We start from the raw sequence: 22,882 nt of genomic DNA, 5'->3' as shown, positions 1-22,882 counted from the left end.
GATTCTTGGATTACATGCATCAGAATGACCTGTACTGCCAATTAAGAATGCAGACTCCGTTTCTGGGCCATTCCCACTTAGAATATCCGCGCTTGGGGTGTAGGAATCTGCATTTTAAATAAACTCCTTAGGGGATCCTTATGCTAAGATTTGCAAACTCTTGCCGTTCTCAAAAGTACAGTCAGTCTAGGGGAAGACAATCACGTGTGTAGCCTGAAAGAAAGCAGCAACCCTTACCGAGAATGCCCGCTTTTCCAGACATATGTGGGACCATATGAAAGGAGGACCCAGCGTCTCTATCAGCTCCAAGTTAATTAACTAATAATTCAAGTCTGGTTTGTTGATCTATAAAGGAGAGGATGGAGGGGGAATGATGGAGGCTGTCTCTGAAATAAGAGCCCCCAGGCCTCCCAGAGGGCATTGGTGTGCAGGAAAATACACAAAATAAAAGAGCCAGATTTTCTGTCTATCCTTTTGTAAGTGATGCGACCACCTTTTGTAAGATGGGAAGGGATGTTTCTTCCTTTTCAGGCTAAAGTATCATTACCGCTGCTCCAGAACGTTATTTCCCTCCTTCTCTTAACTTCTCCGTTCCTTTTGGGGGGTTAAAAAAAAAAAAAGGCAATCATACAGTTCACAGAACCAAAAACAAATTAGTTTTCAAGCGCGGGTGGAATATGAACACATCAAGCACGTTTTCGCTAGAAAGGCACAGACAACCGGAAGGGGCACACGTGCGTTTTCTGCAGGTGAATGACAGAAGGGTCCCGGGGCTGGCCCGCTATGCCATGTGAAGACAACGCAAACGTTATGTGAAAATATGGAATCGCGAGCGAGATGGGGAGGATCAGGCAAGGGGAAGACTGGATTCAGGGGTCTCCAGCCTCTCCCTCGATGTGGAAAGGAGAGGGCAGGACCTGTCTTGTTTCAGCTGCGAGGAATGTGGCAACTTGCGGTCCGACAGGGGATGTTCAGTTACCATCCTCGGGGATGATGGGGGCTCTCCCAACCTGGGGGACGGGGGCGGGGGAGGGGGGGGGGAAGCGGAACTGGGCGGGGTCTGAATCCCGCACTTGCCCCACCCACCCCGGAATACTGCTTTCACCCTCCCCCACCCCACCACCACCCTGGTCATCCGGAATCTCCAAGCCAAAATAATATATTCTTTGCCAGAGACAAAGGCTCTTCCAGATCCCCTTCTGGAGAGTTCTCGGTTAAAAAAAAAAAAAAAAAAAAAAAAAAAGACTCGAAAGGCAAACTTCAGAATTCAGGGTTGAATCACTATCGGCAGGGCTTGAGCAGTTATAAAGGGAGCAAGGTGGGCTCATTCCTTCTTGGTGTGTTCCAGGACTCGGTAGGGAACCCCGGGGGCAGCCCCGGAGCTGTGTTCTTCTTGCATGACCGGAAGCGTGGCAGGAGCGCAGATCTCAGAAATGTTGTCGTTGTTTTCCAGGGCCCCATAGGAAAAAGAAGCTTTGAGGTCGGGCTGAACCGTCATTCCCTTGTCATGCATGTTTTGCATACCTGAAATGAAATCCATTTTCTCCACATCATTACGTGGTAAGGGGTGGGGGTGGGGCACAGGAGACTGCGTCTTCCTCCACCCCATCGCAGGCTAATTATAGTGCTGGGGGCGCTGATCACGTGCATTGCCAATTTCCTGAATGCTTTCGATCGAAAAAAGAACATCCAGAAATATGTGCTAGAAATATTACGGTTGCTAAGCAACCGGGGACGAATCTTCAGGAAACAATGCACACAGACCAGCCATTGTCAAGAGAGACCATGGGGTTGGCCTAGCACGAGGTGGGAACGCGTGTTTGGGCCCCAGGGGGAGCAGAACCAGCACCGTGCTTCGAGCGTGGTAGATGCCAATACTTTCCTGCGGAATTAAATCAGGATCCAGCACATTTCATTATCCCCCTGGGAGAAGAGGGAGGGTAACTTTCGTGTCATGGACACGCGGCGGTGCCAGACGCATCAGGACACTCAGAAGGCGAGTTTTGACCTTTAACGTTTAACATCCCTGATCCGCATAGAGGGCAGGTGCCATTCTGCCTACCGCTTCTGGGCACATATTGATGTTGGATTTCTTCTTACAGTTGAGAACAGGGACTTTACTCCTGAATTCCGTTAGCCTTGCTCTACACTTTCCCCATCAGGCAGGACCTGACCTAGGAGGGCAACTCTCTTCCTGGCCTGGGAATTGAGACTTCACATTCTCTTGCCGCTAGGCTGTCGTAGGAAACTGAACTCAAAGTGTCCTCCAGGAAACTATGAAGGCAGTAACAGCAGGTGCCAGACTCCCGACTGCGCCCAGGCTCTGGGCTAAGCGCTCTACATCACAATGGTAACCACAGGGAGCATGAGGACCGCTAACGGGTACTGAGTGTTGAGCTCCTGGCAGAAAAAAAGCTTGATCTCATCTGATCCTCACAACTACTGATGAGGAGGAGAACGAGGCGGTTAGAGGTTATAGAACTTGCTTGAGGTCCCAAAGCCCGCAAGTGGCAGCGTTAGAGTTTAAACTCGGGTGGTCTGAGCGCTGAAGCCCACACTCTTAACAGGAATGCCGTGTGGCCGCCCTGCGCACTTCCGCTTAATACCCCCCCCCCCGCCCCCCAATCCGAGCCTCATTATCCGGATGAGGACACAGATTCCAAGGGGTGAAGTTACAAAAGCTGAGGGGGGTGCCTGTTTCTTCGGGAAAAGGGTGCGCCTACCGGGCACGGCTTAGCTGTTGGATGTTTTCAAAGTTCTTAAGCAGCAGGACTACACCCACAGTCTAACAATTATGGGTTAACTGATTTATGGAAAATGAGGGCGACGTCCACCGTGGGGGGACTGTGAGACCTCTCAGTCAGAGGGTGTTAGAAAAGACTTCCAGGATTTGGATTTGTGTTAGGTGATTTGGGGGAGGAGTTTTCAGGAAGCAGGGCTTTGCTTTGGATTCGATACTGTTGGGAAGTGGAACTAATTCTGTACTTGGGGATCTGAATAATTCTTATCTGGATGGGGAGAAGACTGTATTGAGACTCATGTTGTGATTGGTAAGGAGGCAGCAGTCACTTGTGTTAGGTGGATGGTCAGTCCTCTGTGGATGGGACAATGTGCGTGTTTTGTCTGTGTTCATACAGGACAGTGGAGTGGTCCTGTCTGTATCTTGATCTACCGATTTGGAGGGACCTTGTCTGATGTTGATGTGCTGTGAAATTGTTTATTTTCAGGCAGGGAGTGCTAAGGTCCAGCAGTGGCTGCCAAGGCAGCTCCCAGCTATCGGGCTGCTTTTTCCTTTAAAAAAAAAAAAATTTTTTTTTTAAATGTTTATTCATTTTTGAGAGACGGAAGGAAGGGGAGAGAGAGAGAGGGACACACAGAATCTAAGGCAGGCTCCAGGCTGTCAGCACGGAGCCCGAGGTGGGGAACCCATGAACTGTGAGATCATGACCTAAGCTGAAGTCGGGTGCTTAACCAACGGAGCCACCCAGGTGCCCCTGCTTTTTCCTTTTTTTTTAGAAACTGAATGCCTCTTGAACTGTAGCTACTGGTCGGTTGTGAAGGTCGATCTAGGTAGGCCAAATGCAAGGCTCTAATGCTGACCAGGGAATACAGGTAGTAGGAAAGGCACTGGGTTTAAACAGTTTTATTATTTTTTTTTAATTTAATGAATTAACTAATTTATTTTTAAAGTTTTTAAAATTTAAGTAATTCTTACACCCCATGTGGGGCTTGAACTCATGACCCCGAGATCAAGAATGCTGTGCTCCACCAACTGAGCCAGCCAACGTCCCCCTCCTTTTTTTCTTTTTTTTTTCTTTTTTTCTTTTTCATGTTCTACCTGGCATCAGGTTGAACACGTGTTTGAAATTTTCAAAGATTTTTTTTTTTTTAAAGCAAAAGGGAAGTGAAACCAAACTGAACCAGGCATCTACCAAGTCGCAGACACTGTGCAAGGGAGCCTTTCACATATTATCCCACTACCCTGAGAGAAGGAATCCCAATTTACAAGGTCAGAGGCCTCGGCCTGTCCAAGGACATGCCCAAGGTCACACAGCGGGTGGACATAGAGCTGGGATCGGAATCCAGGGCACCCGAACTCCAAGCCCACGTGGCACGGGACACGTCCACTCGGAAGTGTCTGACACGCCACGGCAACAGGGCAGGGTCTCCTTTCATCAACCTCTGACTTCCCACCCGTCACAAGGTACAAAGAGGAAGCCCAGAGCCACATCCACAAACAGACCACAGAATGTTGATATCTAAGATTACCTTAGGTTACCTTCTATTTTCCACTGGAAAATACATCTGTATATATGCATATACAAGTACTCATATAGATATATACACATACACAGTTTGTGAACACACAAACACACATATACATACACATACTTGCACACACACAGAGTTGACACCTCACCTATCTGGAATTCAGCTATCCAGCGCCCTCATCTATCCGGGACACAGCCGAGAAACAAGGAAGTAAGCAAAAAAGGCATCTGAGCAGCCAGATTAGATGTTCTCGAAGTCCATGCACTAAAGCTCATGCACTTAACTCCTAGGAGAAACCGTAAGGCCCCAACTCAGAGCTTGTTTATCTCAATTTTATATACAATTCGAGCACGTTGGGTCAGATGAGAAGTTGGACCTGGAGTTGCTGTACACAGGCAGGCTGGTAACAGCACGGATGACAGACGACAGCTTGAGAGCAAGATGAGGAAATAATATAAAAGAAGACACACAAACCATAGGGCCATTTAGAGCAGGGGCACCTCAGTCAGCCCTGAGAACACAGCTGTATCCCAGCGTCCTTTATTAAGGACTACCGGATGCCTTCAGTGTGGTTATAGTTTGTTCATTAGGCTGTCTTTTTAAGAAGTTTGTTTTTTTTTTAATGCTTATTTATTTTGAGAGATAAAGAGAGAGAGCGTGCGAGCCAGGGAGGGGCAGAGAGGGAGGGAGGGAGAGAGAGTCTCACACAGGCTCTGAGCCGTCAGCACAGAACTCAACTTGGGGCTCGATCCTATGAACCGTGAGATCACGACCTGAGCCAAGATCAAGAGTCGGACGCTTAACCGACTGAGCCACTCAGGTGCCCCTTCATTGGGCTGTCTTAATGCAGGGTGGGGATTATGATCTGGAGAGAGTTCCGCCGTTATATGTAAAATAAAAATTAATTTTGAGCTAAAAAGTGAAAGCAGGTGGTCACCGGCAACCCACAGAACTTAGGTGGGCAAACCTGGATGGGGCTGGCCCAGTGTCTTAACTTTTCTCATCTGGGTCCCTGGAGAGGCTGGGCGGGCACGCCCCAGTTCTCCACAGCCCTCACGGCTCCCTTCTGTGCAGTGCTCTGCTGATTCACGCATTTGTGACTGTCGAGGACGAAACACATCTGAGCCTGTGCTGCTCAGTGTGAACCCCCAGCTCCCTGGGAAACTAGGCTTTCCAGAACAATCCACTCCCTCGTGGAATCTAAGGAGTGAGGTTATAGTATTTGAATTTCATTCATCCTATATTCTTTCCCCTCTCTGGTCGTTCTATTCCAACGGGATGAGTGGAGTTTTCCTTTCACAGGTACGAAGCCTGATGGACAGATCATAATTCTATCCAGTGTGAATCAGGATTGTCTTTAAGAGATCCCAGAATACACACGGGAACTGGCAAGATGGGCTCAAAACCAACTGAGGCACCTCAACCATTGCCTCCTATCTGGCACAGTGAGATTTAAAAAAAAGAGAGAGAGAGAGAGAGAGAGAGAGAGAGACAGTCACACCATAACGGCACAGCACACCTTCCCTGTACCAAACCCAGCAGAGAGCCGTCTCTTTTTAAACAGGAAGTAGCAGCCATTCTATATGGATGGGCTGGCAGCTGGACACATGGGGTTTTAACGTTACCTGGCATGGCATCCATGGAAATATAGGGCTCAAATGGAATGGCCTTCTTCCTGTTACGGGTGATTAAGAAGACACCCAAGAATGCAATGAGGCACCTGAGAACAGGGGCAAGGGAGGGAGAGAAAAAAGGCCAGAGTGAGGTTGGGAGGGCTACTTTCAAGCCCAGGTGAGGGGGAAAAGAGGGTCACAGGCCACAGGGAGGGGGTTTGCTGCTGAACAGCCCCAGGGAGGCTGGGGGGCCTGAGATGGGTGGGGAGCAGGCTGGAGATAAACGACGGCCTCACACACCCTTACGCTCGGCACCACGTTAATCAGGATAAATTAATTAGACTCTTCCTGGGCAAAATGTCTTCCCTTCCATTTGGCCTGTGTCTTCAGAACTTCCCTTAAAAAATACTTTTTTAATGTTTATTTATTTTTGAGAGAGAGAGAGAGAGAGAGAGAGAGAGAGAGAGAGAGAGAGAAATGAATGGGGAGAGGCAGAGAGAGAGGGAGACATAGAATCCAAAGCAGGCTCCAGGCTCTGAACTGCCAGCACAGAGCCCGATGCAGGGCTCAAACCCACGAACTGAGAGATCATGACCTGAGCTGAAGTTCGGATGCTTAGCCGACTGAGCCACTCAGGTGCCCCCCAAAATATTTTGTTTAAATCAAAAAAATTCTTTGTGGCCTAAATTCAATTAATATAGGAGAGAAAGAAAAAGTGAAAAAGCCCCTGATCTCCCCCTAATCCCACCCCCCTCCCCCCGCAGGTGTATATTCTTCTAGAGTCTTTTCCTTTTTCCCTAGAGTTTAGATAAATAAACACGCTTTCTAAAATCTGAGGTGTGATTTACATGCGGTAAAATGCACAAACCCTAAATGTAGCGCTCGATGAATTTGGTCCGTGTGGACACTCGTGTGATCGCCACACAGGTCCACAGAGGAGACATTTCCACCCCCTCCACCCCAGAAAGTTTCCTCACGTCCTTCCAATCCATGCTAACCCTGCCCCAGAGGAAGCCACTGTTCTGACCTCCTCTATCACCCAAAACTTGATTTCCCTGTTCTTGAACTTCTTATAAGTGAAATCATACAGCATGTATATACTCTGTCTAGTTTCTTCCACTTAATAAACTTTTCATTATTTATTGTTTGTTTGTTTGTTTTTGAGAGGAGAGACAGAGCACAAGAGGGAGGGGCAGAGAGAGAGGGAAACACAGAGTACAAAGCAGGCTCCAGGCTCTGAGCTGTCAGCACAGAGCCTGACGCAGGGCTAGAGCCCAGAAACTGTGAGATCATGACCTGAGCCAAAGTCAGATGCTCAACTGACTAAGCTACCTGGGCGCCCTGCTTTTTAAATTAATTTTAGAGAGAAAGAGTGTGAGCAGGGCAGAGGCAGGGGGTGGGGTGGGGTGGGGTGGGGGGGGGAGAGGGAGAGAGAGAGAGAGAGAGAGAGAGAGAGAGAGAAAGAGAGAGAGGATGTTAAGTAGGTTTCACTTCACGCTCAGCATGGAACTCGAAGTGAGACTTGATCCCACGACCCTTGGATCATGACCTGAGCCAAAATCAAGAGTCAGATGCTCAACTGACTGAGCCACCTAGGTGCCCCTACTTGATAAATGTTTTTATTGTTTTAATTTTTTTTTTTAACATTTATTTATTTTTGAGACAGAGAGAGACAGAGCATGAACGGGGAAGGGTCAGAGAGAGGGAGACACAGAATCCGAAACAGGCTCCAGGCTCTGAGGTGTCAGCACAGAGCCCAACGTGGGGCTCGAACTCACGGACCGCGAGATCACGACCCGAGGTGAAGTCGGCCGCCTAACCGACTGAGCCACCCAGGAGCCCCACTTGATAAATGTTTTTAAGGTTCATTCACCTTATTGTATATATTAGTAGTTCATTGGTTTTAATTGTTATATTGAATCCACTGTCTTAATATACTATATCATTTGCTTTCTACTCTCCTGTGTATAGACATTTGGGTTGTATCCATTTGGACATATGATGAATAAAGCTACTATAAATATTCAGGTACAAGTCATTTTGTCAATGTGTACTTATTTGTTTTGGGTATATATCTAGATGTGGAGTTGCTAGATCATAGGGTAGACTATACATTTTTAAAAAATGGATTTTTTTCCATTAAATATATCCTAGACATGGTTCTATGTCAGTACCTATAGACTGACCTCAATTTTTCAAAATGGCAGCATGGTACTTTATTATATGGATATACCACAATCTATTCAGCCTGTATTCTATTGCTGGGTATTTAGGCTACTTCCAATTTTTTGCTTGTACAATTAACTTTTTAACTAAAAAACAGCCTCATACATGTGTCTTTGCGTCCCATTTCAATGATTTTTCCAAGATAAGTGATTAGAAATGGAATGTTGCATCGAACATCGCTCACTTACAATTTTTATTGACATTGCCAAATTGTCCTCTGGAGTTAAACATCCTCTCGGTGTGGCAGAGAGCTGGTCTCCTCGTCCTCTCCTCTTGCCAACATGGCTATTATTAATCTTGCTACTTTTTGCAAAATGATGGCATCTCATGTGGCTTCAAAATGCATTTCTGGGAGCGGGGGGGACCTGGGTGGCTCAGTCAGTTAAGCATCTGATTTTTGATAGAGGCTCAGGTCACAATCTCATGGTTGTGGGATCGAGCACAGTGTCAGGTTCTACACCGAGTGGAGCCTGCTTGGGATTCTCTCTCTCCCTCTCTCTCCTCCCCTCCCCCTGTTTCCTCCCCTCCCCCTCCTCTCAAAAAATAAACTTTAAAAAAATGCATTTTTGTGATCTGGGGTGAGGCTGAGAGTCTTTTCATGTGTCAAAATGGGATCTTTTCAAAGTGACAAGGAGATTAGAGCCCAAAAGAGAAGAAGGGGGAAGGAGATAAAGCCCTTTGGGAGGAAAAGCCTCACCCTCCGGAGGACAAAGCTCCACATCCTGGCTGCTCCCCGGGATCTAAAGGATTGCCTGAGAGGCAGAAGCAATAGTGGGGCCAGAGAGGCAACCTGCCTGGAGTTCTCTGGCCCCAGGCAATGCCCCAGGCCAGACAGCAGGACGTAACTCACCCCAGTGCAAACATACAGATGTGTAGAGCATCCTCCCCGATGAAGTCCAGGTAAAATACTGCGCCTGGAACAGCAGAAAATAGGAAATATGGGTGAGCTGTTTTCAAATCACCTTCTTGCCAGTCTGTCTAGCATTTGGCTAAACTCTCTTCCCTGTAGGAAACCAAAGTGATCAGAAACATCATGACCGGCAGGGTAGATGTCAGAAGAGTGGAATAAAAGCCATTTCGGGGCGGGGGGAGACAGACTGTCTTCTCTTTCTCCTACACTCCTCTTATCTCCATCTTGTTTTTCTATAGAGTTCTCATGGACCCTGCACCCAGCCTCCCCCAATTAAACACACTATAAACGAAACTACAGACTTTCTTTGCCAGTTTTTATATACTCCCTTCCCCCGTCTTTCCTAAGAGGGAAAGGCAAGGCTTGGTGTTAAACTGTCAGAGCTCTCTGACCTCGCGTGGCCAGCAGATGGCAGGCCTACAGGCCCGCTCCTGCACCGGGAGCCACATGGGCCTGGCTGCCCTCACCCGCCCGGCAGCCTGCGTCTGTCTGGACTCATTCCACCTCCCGGGGCTTCATGTTGTGTCCCTGAGCTCCTGATTCCTGCCCAGCTTCTGATCATGCTGTTGGCTCTTCCTTTCAACCCTGACTGGACCCGAGTTCTGGATCATGACTTAAGTCTGTGCGGCGGGCTCACTTTCTGGCTGCTCTGGGTCAACGCCTCCCGGGATCCCGGGTCCTGCTCTCAGCACAGGCTCTGGCAGGACGTGTGCCTACCTTGCCCCCACCTCTGTGAGCAGGATTTGGCACGCTTGTCTAAAGGGCAGTGCAAAACATCTGGCTTTACGGCCGGGCCTTCCTCAAAGGGAGGCACACTGTTCTTATTGGCCTTATTACCTCGGAGATTTTCATCTCCATTGACCCTCAAAAACAAACACACTCTGATATGCTTGCAGCCTCCGAAGCCACCTCAGAAAGAAAAAGTAGGGGTGGAGTAGAAGAAAGGGGGCCTGCCAAACTGATGACGGCTTACTCAGCACCTATTACATTACAGATGCTTCATCCGGACATAATCTCTAAAAATTATAGAGAAGAAATCTGTGATCACTTAGCGGAGCTAGCAGATGATGGCAAAAATTGCTGGAGAAACTTTGTGCCAGTTGTACAAAGCACAGCTTGTGTGTGTTTCAATTCTAGGACGTGAGTGTTATTCCCATTTTATGAATGTGGAACTGGGGCTCAGAGAGGTTAAGTGATTTTCCTAGGGTCACGCGGCTCTGTGTCTGTGCTAGGGTGCAAACCCAGGTCCCTCTGGCCCGAAATCCTGCACTTTCTCTATGACGTCATACACCACTCTGAGAGGTAGAACAAGTCAGCAGAACTAGAACTGGCCTTTTGAGAGAGGCAGAGCCCCGTCCCTCCCCACTGGGCTGATGTCCCTGCTGTGCAGGTGGGAGACAGGAATCTAGCGATCGCCACCCTTACCTGCTGTGATAGCAATGGTAGTGGACAGAATGTAGCCCACGCTGGCAATCAAAGAGGAGTCGTACATCTGTGAGGCTTGACTTAAAAACCTTAAACACAAGAGCACTGTGGTCAGTGGGCATGTCAGGAAGGCTGAGGCGAGAGCTGATGACAGTAGGCTCGGTTTGAAAAATGAAAATGGAGCGTGAAGGAACATCCCTTGGGTTTACAAAGATGCCACCCCTGTGCCTCTCTCAGTCTGGGGTCCACGCTTTTGTTCCCATTTGTCCCCTGGACAATCCTGTTCCCCACGTGGGCCATGCCTTCCCGGTCTCATACCTCTCTGGCCACATGGTCCTCATCACCCGAAACGCCCTTCTCACGCTCCTCCCGTCACTGTCGCCAGCATCCCCACCCCACTAAAAAGAGCCACTTCTGTCCTTGTATACAGTCCAAGAAACAGCACTTAGCACATTCTGCCTATTGCTGTAATTATTAAAAACAACAACAACAACTTTTTTAATGTTTATATTTGGGGGGGGAGACAGTGCACAAGTGGGGGGAGGGGCAGAGAGAGAGGGAGACAGAATCAACAGCAGGTTCCAGGCTCTGAGCCGTCAGCACAGAGCCCGACATGGGGCTCGAATCCATAAGCCACGAGATCATGACCTGAGCCGAAGTCGGCCGCTCAACTGACTGAGTTAACTCAGGTGCTCCTGTAAATTATTTTTTTAAAACAAATTTTCTTCTTAATGCAAAAATAATGTGCTCGCTGCAGTAAGCACGGGAAAGAGAGAGAGAGAGAGAGAAATTAGAATCATTCCTAATCTCTCCATCTAGGATGAACACTCCCTCATCTCGGAATATATTCTTTGTCCGTTCTCCGCACAGCATTTAGTTATTACTACCTAGTTGCCTACACCATGACATACATCCCACTCAGTTGTTCTCTTCCGTTAGTGTGGCTGCCCTTCCCCCTACCCCAGGGCTGTGAGTGTCCTGGGGACAGCGACTATTGCTCAGGCCTGTGTGTGCAGACTGGCCGGGCACACAGCCGGCCCTTGGTGGATGTGTGCTGACTGGGTGAGTGAGAAGGGGGAGTGGGCATCGGATTCATCTCTGAACAGTGGGGTGCCCAGCACAGAGCCTGGCGCTGGGTCGGCTCAGGGGTGATGACCAGAATCTCTGTAGTACGACTAAAGACAGTAAGAATCCACATAATAGGGGTGCCTGGGTGGCTCAGCGGGTTAAGCATCTGACTCTTGGTTTGCGCTCAGGTCACGATCTCATAGTTCCCTGGGTTCGAGCCCCACTTTGGGCTCCGTGCTGACGGCGTGGAGCCTGCTTGGGATTCTCTCTCTCTCTCTCTCTCTCTCTGTCCCTCCCCTGCTCGTTCGTTCGCTCTCTCCCTCTCTGTCAAAATAAATAAATAAACATTTAAAAAATAATCGCCATAATAATAGTCATCATAATCATAAAAGAGGCTGAGATGTTGTGGACATTACTCTGGGGACGGTACTGAGCGCTTTATGCGATTCTCTTAGGTCGGGGCCGTTGCTGTTCTCACTTGCGGACAAGGAACCTGATCCCAGGGAAGCTGAGGGAAAGGCCTGGAGGGGAGAGGCTCTAGAGCCCAACACTCAATCCGGTCCCAGGCCGTCGGGGGCCCTCTGTCGAGCACCGGGTCTCAGACGTGGACAAGGCCCAGGCCTACCCTTAGGACCACCGCTTCCGAGAGAGAAACGATCACCTCGCTCTACGGGGAAGATTTCTTGGGGGCAAGAAATGGCAACTTTCTGTTTTCCACCTAACAGGTGGCTCCTGGGGGCCGCACAGCTTCAAGAGTCCACGAAGCAGACGCCTGCCTGGGAGCAGATGGCAAGCGAGGCTGCCGGTGATCACACATTTCTCCCATCTTGAGGCGGCGGGGGAAAAACAACGTCCCTTCCGGGCTTCGTCTTTCCGGCGGCACAGAGCCCCGCCCCACCACGTGACAGCTCGGCCAATCAGCGACCCCTCTCCCCACAGCGGCTGCCGAACCTTGGCGGCAGGCTGTGTGGTGCGATCGATCGATCGTTCTGCCTTCCCTACAGCTTCCGAAACAGAGCAGATCGGGCCCAGCGCCCGGAAGAGACCTGCGTGCAGAGGCCCGGCAGGAAAAGGGTCTGCGACTCACGCGGCTTGGTAGACAGCGGTGGCCACCATGCACACGAACATCACGTAGAAGATGGGGTAGTCGAGCTGCAGGTTCCCCTGGATGGACAGGACCAGCATGCCAGCCACGGCCTTCACCGTCACCACCGTCATTGAGCCTGCAGAAGGTGAACAGGAGGGACGGATGCAGGGAGTCGCCCCCTGAAAGTCAGTTTATGACCCCAAAGGACTTGAAAAATATGGAGCACTGGCAGAGCCAACCCAGTGACCGACGTGGCGAGAAGAAGCCGTTTGCCTCGGCTCTCTTACGCCCCTTCCATGAGCTGCCCTATCTGTGCTGCTACGTCCAAGAAGAGAAGAAAGCAAAATACCAACAGGCGTCTCCAAATGTCATTTCCAGAGTCCAGCAAGAAAGGGCACTGAGTCTAAGTCTCTGAACGCGAGTGGCAGCGTTGTGCCTGGAACACGGTAGGAGGTCAAGAGGATCTCTGAATGGATAAATGAACTTCTTTTTAGTATCATTCTCATGGCAATCACAGGGAAAAGAAACATGGTGTGCAAGGAGCTCTATTTTTTTTTTTTAATGCTTATTCACTTGTATTAAAAAAAAAAACAACAACAAACATTTTGTTAGAGGTCTCTGGATGTTTTGGAATCCTACTCCTATGTGCCTGCACATACTTTTCCGATAATACATGTTTGTGTATTTTAAAGTGATACCCATGTACCACTGTGCTTATATGGTATTTACATTATAACACAGCTGCAGGAGAGATCATTGCTCACCTCACTATGGAGACCACTGCTTTACCCAGTGGTGCAGAAAGCACTGCTAAGCCTAAACTGTCTGATCCCCCTGCCAGAGGAGGAGTGAAAAGAAACCACTGCCAAGTATGGGTACTAATGGAGCCCTTTATTCTGGCTGAGATGCTCTGCTTTCCCATTTTTCTTGGCTTCTGCTCCTTTTCCCTCTTGCTAACAACCCACCACACACAGCGGCTTCTGGGCCCCTCGGCTACCTAGATGACGGCTGTCAAACAGCAGCAGCCAGTGAAGACAGGCACTTTCGTGAGGGTGTCCTTGCTGGTGAGAAGGGGACACAGGGAGAGCAGCCAATGTGCCTTAGGGCCTTCTGGCCTTCCTGCTCATCAGAGAGAACGTACTGGGACCCTGACCTTCCAAACTGCTTTGCAAACAAGATCACCAAGGAAGGGACCGTCACTATAAGTTACTGCACGGACAAACCTCTAAAATATGCTCAGTGAAAGACACCACTCACAAAAAGCCCCATTATTAGAGGATTCCGTTTATATTGTATACTTCAAACAGGTGAATGTTATGGTGGGTAAATTATAGCTCAATAAAGCTGTTTTTAAAAAATCAAAATGCTGCAACCTTGGCCCCTGTGGCCCCTGTGTGGCTGACAGCCTGTGATTGGTGTGGAGGCTCGGTGTGGGAAGGACAGAAGGGCGGCAACACGTCTTGGGCACTTGTGCCGGTCTCATTTACCCCTGCTCACCGGCCCTGAGATTGGGTGTTCTCCCAGGCCTATTTTTAGAGGACAGCGTGGCTTCAACAGGAGGGAGTCACCTGCCCCAGGCTACAGAGTCCCCAGGAGGCAGCAGGAGCCCCCCCCCCCCCCTTCTCCTTCCCCTGGAAGTCTGGACACATCTCACAGCCTGATTAGTATATCACACTCTATGTGGGATCAGGCCTTGCCCCAGTCTGATTTGGGGGCCATTTCCCACATTGTGCCCATCCCTCCCAAAGGAAAGAAAAAACAGGTGAGAGAGCAAAATCGATTCCTGCTTTTGAATTCAGCACTCCTTCCCAGCCCGACAGGCTTCCATGAAGCCTTAAGGAGGCAGCTGTTGGAGCCTGCCCCACCGCTGACTTCTCTGAAATAAACTCTTACCCCCCCTCGCCCTTACCCTGCTGTCCTCTTCTTCACTGTAATCACCACCGCCCAAACTTCTCCAGGATCTATGCATTTGTCTGCTTGTTTATTAACACTTCCTCCCTTTGGAATGGAGGCCTCCCTAGGGCGGGGGTTTGTCTGTCTTGTCCACCGCTGTGGCCCCCTCTCCGGCACCGTTCCTGGCACTTAGGGGACTCTTGGTATTGGAGCAAGGACACTGAACGCAGTCAGCAGAGTGACAGAACTGACGGAAGCCACCTCCACTCGGCAGGGACCTCGTGGTGCTGCCCGATGGTGGCAAAACTCAACCACCCAGACCCCCACTCACCGAGTAAGGCCACGAGGAGAAGAATCACGACGATGTTGTTGGCGTTCTTCTCCTTGTAGAAGTACAGCAGCAAGCAGAACAGAATGATCTCGACAAGCTGTGGAAGTCAGCAGGCGGGGAGGTCAGTGGTGGCCGTGGGTGTGGGCAAGCCTGGGAGGCCCTGCTGGGCTGGGCTGGAGTTGATGCTGCTGGTGTCACTAAAGTCACGGAGTTGAAAGTCATGGAAGGACTCAAGTCCCTCAGAGTTGACAGGGAATTGAAGCACCCAGCATTTCCCAAACTCTCCCGTGGAAACGGGAGGGGCTCTGAGTAAACTCTGAGTGAATCTCTACCCTCTGGGTAACACTGATGAGGAGGGCTCAGGGCTCCCACTGATGAGGGGTTCGCTCAGGGCTTTGAGGAGGGTGCGCTGGTCTCACACACGTCCTGTCTTACATGGCCAGGATTCATCAGGCTGAGGTTTCTCCCCACCTCACTGCTCCATGGGTAACCCCATTAAAACTGAAGGTGGGTCAACGAGGGAGACACTAGGGACGCCTGGGTGGCCCAGTTGGTTAAGCAACCGACTTCGATTCAGGTCATGATCTCACAGTTTGTACGTTCGAGCCCCACATCAGGCTCTATGCTGACAGCTCGGAGCCTAGAGCCTGCTTCAGATTCTGTGCCTCCCCCCTCTCTCTGCCCCTCCCTGTCTTGCACTCTGTCTCTTTCTCAAAAATAAATAAACATAAAAAAAAAATTTTTAAAAATAAATGAAAAAGAAAAAAGAGGGAGACACTGTTCACTGAGGAGAAGAGCTCTTTGGTTGAAGTAGAACCTTTGGCTTAAGAATACGTGCCCCTGTCCCCTAACCAAGCCTTCAATGTGCGCGGCTTGGTGGGGTCGAAAGAAAGGACATTTGGAGTCAGGGAGGCCCAAGTTTGAAATTGGATCTGCTTCTAAAATGGTTGTGTGGCCGTGGGCAAGTCACTTAACATCTCTAAGCCTCGATTACCTCATCTGTGAAATAGGGATTACGATTCTTACTTTGTAAGGCCATAATCATCGCTAACGCGTAACGAACTCATAAAGGCGCCAGGCACCTTGTAAACACTGTGTCTAGACTAAGGTCGTTAAATTAGCACAATAATTCTGTGAAGTAGGCACTGTCACAGTGCTAGCTAATGAAATGGCAGAGCCGGGATCCGAACCTGGGCAGGCTGGCTCCAGGGCCCGTGCACTTTCCCACTAGGCTACGCTGCCCGGATGCGAGAGGCCCAGGGCCTAGGGTGTAGAAGGCACTCATAAAAAGCAACGCAGAAACATTAACGGGCGTTTCGAAAAATTTTTAAATTCCTCATAATTAGAGACCATAAAAAAAACCAAAACCCCAGCTGTTTTCATTTTCCTGTTTCTTTCTGCCTTTGTTGCAGTGAATACATATTTTATCTACTTGTCATCACAGTCCGTGCGCAGTTTTGTCCTGGGCTGTTTTTAGTTACCAAAAACAACTCTCGTATTTTCTGAAGTTGTCATAATTATCTTTAATTGCCGCAACATACACCATCAAGCAGATGTAGTTGCTCGTCAACATTGCTAACCATCGTGCGTGCTCTCAGGGGGCCCGGTTTTCTAGCCACTCTTCACGAGGCTTAAATGCGTGCTGGCATAGGCTTGGTGCTGCTGCGTACGTGACCTTGAGTCCCGGGAGCATGTCTCCTCTCTTCCTTTCTTTTTCTTACCGAAGTATCGTTGACACACCACGTCACGTTAGTGTCAGGCGTACAACACAGCGACTGGACAACTCTATCAACTCTGTGTATCATGCTCTGCTCACAAGTGCACCTGCCGTCAGTCTCACGGGCACCGTGTCTGGCACACAGCAGATACTCCGTGAATGTTGACCGAATCGGGCCACATCTGTCTAGCTGGCGGTGTTAGGTCACAACAGAGACGTACTCACGTCAGGGGACTGAAATCTATCAGCGGGAGGGAGAGGGGGCAGGGGCAAAGGCAGGGAAATAAACAGCTCCCGTCAAGGAGAGGTCAAGGCCAGGTACCCCACTAGAGAGACACCCCTTGAGTGAGCCAGCTCAAGCCACGCTGGAGATCGGGGCCTGCACAGAAGCCCTATGAGCTGCCCTAACGTTACCTTTCACTCATTCTAATGCTAAGATCTCCTACGGGTGGGGTTTTCTGCCATTTTTTGTGAATATACAATGTATGCTAATAAGCATGTGCAGCTGAACCAAAGTGCCTAAGAAACAGAAAATGCATCCGTTCCTTAATGTGCCCAGCTCCCTGCCCTTGCCCTCCAGCGCACTGCATAAAAGCTTCCTGCCCTAACCCCACCGGGAGACAGTGCTTTGAGAGCTATCTCCCTGTCTCCTTACTTGTGACAAGTAATAAAAGGTCTTTGCTTTCAACACTTCCTCGGGTTGTGTTCAATTGGATGCACCCCAAGCAGCGACCCCTTGAGTTCGGTTACAGCGGCAATGCCTTGGAGACACAAGGAGACAAACAGAGTAGGTCACTGGGCATCTGCCAAGGGCTGGGTGATTGCCGCACCACCTCACGTCTCCCAACCACCAGCCCCGGGCCAGTGACTCCCACCAAGCTTACACAGAAGGAGGCAGAGCTTCCGGTTAGGCGACCTGGCCAAGGTCACACAGCGCATGACAGATTCAAGCCCAGGACTCCCTCGGAGAAAACTGTGTTCTGGGGTTAAGCTTTTCCTGAAGAGGGGTGTTCTTTGGCTCTGTCCTGCCAGAGACAGGGTGTGGAGAAGTGGCAGTCTCCACGCCCACCAGCTACACGCTGGGGCTGGCTGACGGTAGGGAGATGAAACAGTCCCAATCTGGGGGACATCTATCCTCTGCCTTGGGAGCAAACTAAGGAAAAAGGACGTTTCAGGCCTGTAGAGCAGTCCCAGGCTGCTCGTGTCAGAGGAAAAACAGTCAACACCTTCATCAGCGGGCCGTGGCGAGGGAAGGTGGTCCGTGAAGCCAGGCAGGCCCGACTTCGAATCCAGCTCTGCCCTCGTGGGACTCTGAGCAGTCAACTAACCTCCCGACGCTTCAGTTTTCTCTTCCATAAAATGGGGAGAAAAACCTTATAGGGTTCTGGGAGAATTTGAGATGATACGCAAGAAAGTGTTTAGCTCAGTGCCTGCCTGGCACAGAACGGGAATATATACCGGCAGCTTATTAAATACCTTACATGCTTCCTCAATCAGTTTATTTGTAGACCTCACGTGGGATGTAATCGGGGCTAGGGGTTTAAGAGACAGTTTCCAGTGTCTCTGGAGTTTCTATTAGCTTCTAGCAGCTGTGTGATACTGGGAAAAAATACATAGGTAACAGTTCTATGACTGTTTAAAATGTTAAGTGTTTTTCTTACCTTAAAAGTCTTAAATGATCACTGGAGAAATTTTGGATGATGCATAAAGACACAGGTGAAGTGAACACTCAATCATAATTCCAGCTCTCGGAGACAATTATAGATAGAGTTTCTGTTTTCTCCATCTAGTCCTTCACATATACATTGTACACACACACCTACACTCTCTCTAAAAACTAGAATTATCGTATTGTATGTGCAGATTTAGACATTACCCAGGATATGAGTGAAAAAGGCATTTCCCATGGAGCACATCCTTGCCACAAGCACGGTCTTTGGTGCTGTGAAATACGTCATGATTCACTTGAATCCCCTATTGCTGGATATTCAGGTGTTCAGGGTCTAGGATGTGATGCTCCCTCCTGCCATCTTGGGTGGAAGGAACAACGGCTTCTCTTACCATGTACAAGAGAAAAGGCCAGCTCACGAGGTGCCTGGTGATGTTCTCGCCTGTCATCTTCTCGTGACTGTTGGGTGCGAATGTCACCAGCAAGTAGGTGCCCACGATGGCCAAACCGCAGCCAACAAAGGACAAGACATAGCGCCCTGCAGAGAAAGGGAGGCTGTCACAGGGCTGGCGGCAGGTTGGGCCTCAGGCCAGCATGTGCTTCTGGTTGTTGTTGTTGTTGTTGTTTTTGGTTTTTCTTATCTTCCTTATTGTTATTTAAAAAAAAAAATTTTTTTTAACGTTTATTTATTTTTGAGACAGAGAGAGACAGAGCATGAACGGGGGAGGGGCAGAGAGAGAGGGAGACACAGAATCTGAAGCAGGCTCCGGGCTCTGAGCTGTCAGCACAGAGCCCGACGCGGGGCTCGAACTCACGGACCACGAGATCATGACCTGAGCTGAAGTTGAACACTTAACCGACTGAGCCACCCAGGCACCCCTTCCTTATTGTTATTAAAAAAAAATAACATGTAATGTTGAAAACATTTTAGTGAGGTGGGGCATGTATACAAAAAAGTGCCCGATGAATTCTCACAAAGTGAACACACCCACGTAACCAGCACCCAGATCAAGAAAGGGAACGTTAGCAGGACCCCAACATCCTCCCTTGTGTCTCCTTTGAATCACTAGACCGCGGCCCCAGGAGAAAACTTTGACTTCTAACAGGTGCTGACAGTTTGCCTGGTTTTGTACTCTATCTACGCGGGCTCACACACTACGTTTCCTTGCGTTTGGGTTCGTGCAACATTAAGGTTTGGGAGCTTGTGAGATTCATCTGTATCCTGGTGTGGGGTGTAGGGCTGTACGGTGTATCCATTCTGCGGCTGATGGGTGTTTGAGGACTCTCCAGTTGTTGGGTGATAACAAATAACCAGCTAGGAACATCCTTGAGCGTGTCATAATGACCTTATCCTTTCCCATCGGCTGGTTAACCTAATCCCAAGAGATCGGTCCAAATACTGTCAATATTCTATTCCACAGACCTGTCAGAGGCCGTTAGAGGGGTGGGGAGTCTCTTGCCTCTTCCCCTGGGTCCTGTCACACTCCAGATGCACCCTGGGGATTTTGTGAAAAACCTCTGGAAGTCCAGCCCAGATCCAGGCAAGCTTTGAAAAGGGCTGTGAGTTCTGACCTACGCCTGGTTACCACAGGCCTCTGGATTTTTGTGGGATGGAACTAACTATATATTTCATTCCATTGTCTCCCAAAAAAATGTGATACCACATCACATGTCTTTAATTTTCATTCTAGGCCTCATAAGGTGCTCAAAAACCAGTTGTTCATTTGTTCAATGAATGAATGAGCCACGGTTAAATTCAATAATGAGTTCTGTGCTAAGATATACAAGTCTGTTGTCTTAAGTTTTCTTCAGGCAGGGAAAGGTCTTACTTAGCTCCATGCCTGTGGTGAACAGCACAGGTCTAGCATTGGGTGAATGTTTGCTGAATTTAATGGAACTTTATGCAGGACAGCCATGTACAGTTGTATAAATTGCTCACTGCCTAAGAGCACCTAGCTGAAGAGGTGATGAGGGCTAAAATCTAGCCCATGCTCTGCTCACCAGGTCACGTACCCATAGACCTACAGCTGTCCAGAGGGGCCATCTTTTTCCAATTTACATAGGGCACTGCCTGGACTAGCGTGTCTCTTATACCAGGACCACCTAGAGTGAGCCTGGAAGGCACATTAAACTCTACACTGGTCTCAGAACCAGTCCAGCTACCCCTGCACCCTTCCTCTGTCATCGGGACTCTACCGCAGTTCACTCCGAGCAAAAGACTCTTGGCATCGTATGTTTGCTGAGCAGTGTCAGATTCTTTTCTTTTTCAAGTCTTCTGGCCCTGTCTTGCTCATATCCGGCACCAACGATTCGGAACAGTTGTTCCCAAACTTGGCCACGTGAGCAAGTTCATTTGGCTGCACACTCTAATCTAGTTTGTAGAAGGAATAAAGCATAACTTGTGACCTCTTGTCTTTGACCTCCATGTTTGTTTCCCATTGCTTTAGAACTCATTTAGGGAAAGAGGGTGCCTTTTTTCAGGCCTCCTAAAATCCCAACAGTAGATGCTCAGTAAATATAGATTGAGTGGAATGAATGAAAGCCCTTTTTAAAAAGTCTCGCAGATGATTTTGTTGTGCAGCCAGATTTGGGAACCACTGATTAAAAAACCCAGCTCTCAGGAGCCTGATGAGGGTAGAATATAGAAGCAGAGAAGGGAGCAGGAGACAGATGATCTCTAAATTGGGGTGAGCTGGCTTCATAATGAACAAACGGCACAAGCGTAACATTAAGAACAGGGACTCAAATCAGTGAACTTACTCAGGAAGTCTTTAGGTTTCCATTTTTCTTTGATGAATATGATTCCTATGATGGCGCTAGCTACAAAAAAAAAAAAAAAAATAAATAAGTAAAAGCACAGGGAAAAGAAAATTGAGGTTGCCATCAGCCCAACGGAGTCCCTTTGCCCAGGCCCTGGGGTTGACTCGTTTGCCTTGGAACTTGGTACTCCCTTGGTACCTCTCCCTCATGCTCCCGTCCCCAAAACTCAGTCCTTCTGGTTCCTCTGTTATTCCACCTCGGAAAGGGAGGCTCCTCTCTGAGCCTTCCTGAGGATTTCCCACAGGCCCAGGAGCGCTGGCGTTGAGTACTTGCAGTGTGACAGGTGATTTGCACAAGTCGCTTCCGGCACATCTACCCTCCGAGGTGGGTGCTATTATTCCCATCTGAAAAACGGGACACTGAGGCTACGAGAGGTGAAGGACCCACTCAGGACCGTGCAGCTGGGAAGGGCTGTCGGAGGCCAGGGCTCCTGCTCCTTCCACTGCCATGACTACCTCTGACACTTTCCCCTGGTTCTTCTCTGTCCCTCTCAAACTTGCAGGTTACTGCTCGGAAGGGTGGGGCTGGCATTCACCGTGAACAGACCTGGGTGGCCATTCTCAGCGCTGCCTCTTCTGGCTGTGTACCGGTGGGTAAGTCGCTACATGGGAGTCTCAGTCTGGATTCAGCTCACACCAGCTCGCTGCTTGTTAAATACGCAGGAAGCCACTGTGGTTTCAGCCATGGTGGGCTGTGAAATCAGCCATGGTGGGGGTGTTTGCTCCATATAAATTGGAATTCGTTCCCTCTACTTCCACATCCTCCTTTTCCTTCTCTCATTTTCTCTCTCTGAATGTTGCTTCATCAGCGTACCAATGAAAATACCTACTTCTCTGAGTTATAAGGGCAATTAAATGAGATAATACATGTAGATAATTAGTTACACAGTAAATGCTCAATAACTGAGCTATTATTACTATTAAAGTGCCTGGAATAGTGACTGTTAAGTAATAGGTGCCCAAGAAACTGTAGTTATTATTTTAATGTTTATATATTTTTAATATTATTTTTTACTGGGTGACTTAAGAAGCTCTGAGAGCCCCTTACTTTCTAGTGGCTGATACCTGAGAACCCATCATTACAATTCAGATTCTTATTGTTAAGAATTTGATTATTGAATCACTAAATTATTAAAATTCAAAGGCAAATATTTAAAGCACTTGGTCACCTATGTCTCATTCTGAGTAAAGGTTCTGAAGTCCTTTTCAGATCAGCAACGGGCAGAAGACAAACGTCAATACCCGTAGGGGCTGTGTAATAAAATAAACATAGAAAGTGGGCCAGATAAGACGACAAGGAAAGGCAAGGACTGGGGCGACCTCTGCCACAACTAAAGGCGTTCAGATTACATTTTATTTTTTAAATGCTTATTTATTTATTTTGAGAGAGAGAGAGAGAAAGAGGGAAAGGGAGGGAGGGAGGGAGAGAGAGAGACAGAGGGAGGGAGGGAGGGAGAGACAGCATGCGAGCAGAAGAGGGGCAGAGAAAGAGGGAGAGAGAGAATCCTACACAGCCTCCATGATGTCAATTCAGAGCACCACCAGGGCTCAATCTCACCAACCATGAGATCATGACCTGAGCCGAAATCAAGAGTCAGATGCTTAACTGACTGAGCCACCCAGCCGCCCCCAGATTACATTTTAGAACAATACTGTGTGAGAAAGGAACAGAGCATGTGTGAACACCTCAAGTGTCTCGTGGGCTTGGCTTGAGTGTCTTTTTCTTTTATCTTTTCATTGGTTCAAATGTTCTGAAACCCTGGCTCAGTGATTACAAAAATGACAGAAAAATGGCATGTGAGAAAATGAACAATATATTTTTTTGTTTATTTATTTTGAGAGTGAGTGAGTG

At 48.8% G+C, this 22,882-nt stretch overlaps 1 protein-coding gene across 4 annotated transcripts in view; it reads right to left on the bottom strand.

Moving 5' to 3' along the window:
- Window positions 1–1,259: 1,259 nt before the first annotated feature.
- The window catches only part of NIPAL3 (NIPA like domain containing 3), a 48,564-nt gene continuing 26,941 nt past the window's right edge, over window positions 1,260–22,882 (bottom strand). For 2 of the 4 annotated variants that reach the window (XM_042949845.1, XM_042949847.1), the window contains 8 exons: window positions 20,972–21,031; window positions 18,604–18,749; window positions 14,826–14,922; window positions 12,602–12,737; window positions 10,447–10,535; window positions 8,962–9,025; window positions 5,898–5,992; window positions 1,260–1,524 (listed from right to left, as the gene is read on the bottom strand). In XM_042949845.1, the coding sequence (XP_042805779.1) occupies window positions 1,325–1,524; window positions 5,898–5,992; window positions 8,962–9,025; window positions 10,447–10,535; window positions 12,602–12,737; window positions 14,826–14,922; window positions 18,604–18,749; window positions 20,972–21,031 (887 nt within the window). In that variant the 3' untranslated portion in view covers window positions 1,260–1,324. Of the gene's footprint in view, window positions 1,525–4,420; window positions 4,559–5,897; window positions 5,993–8,961; window positions 9,026–10,446; window positions 10,536–12,601; window positions 12,738–14,825; window positions 14,923–18,603; window positions 18,750–20,971; window positions 21,032–21,577; window positions 21,596–22,882 lie in introns of those variants that run through there. The other 2 variants (XM_042949848.1, XM_042949846.1) reach the window with 2 other exon arrangements.

Source organism: Panthera leo, chromosome C1 (genome assembly GCF_018350215.1).
Source record: "Panthera leo isolate Ple1 chromosome C1, P.leo_Ple1_pat1.1, whole genome shotgun sequence".
Taxonomy (NCBI): domain Eukaryota; kingdom Metazoa; phylum Chordata; class Mammalia; order Carnivora; family Felidae; genus Panthera; species Panthera leo.
This window is presented reverse-complemented; position numbering and strand designations above follow the sequence as displayed.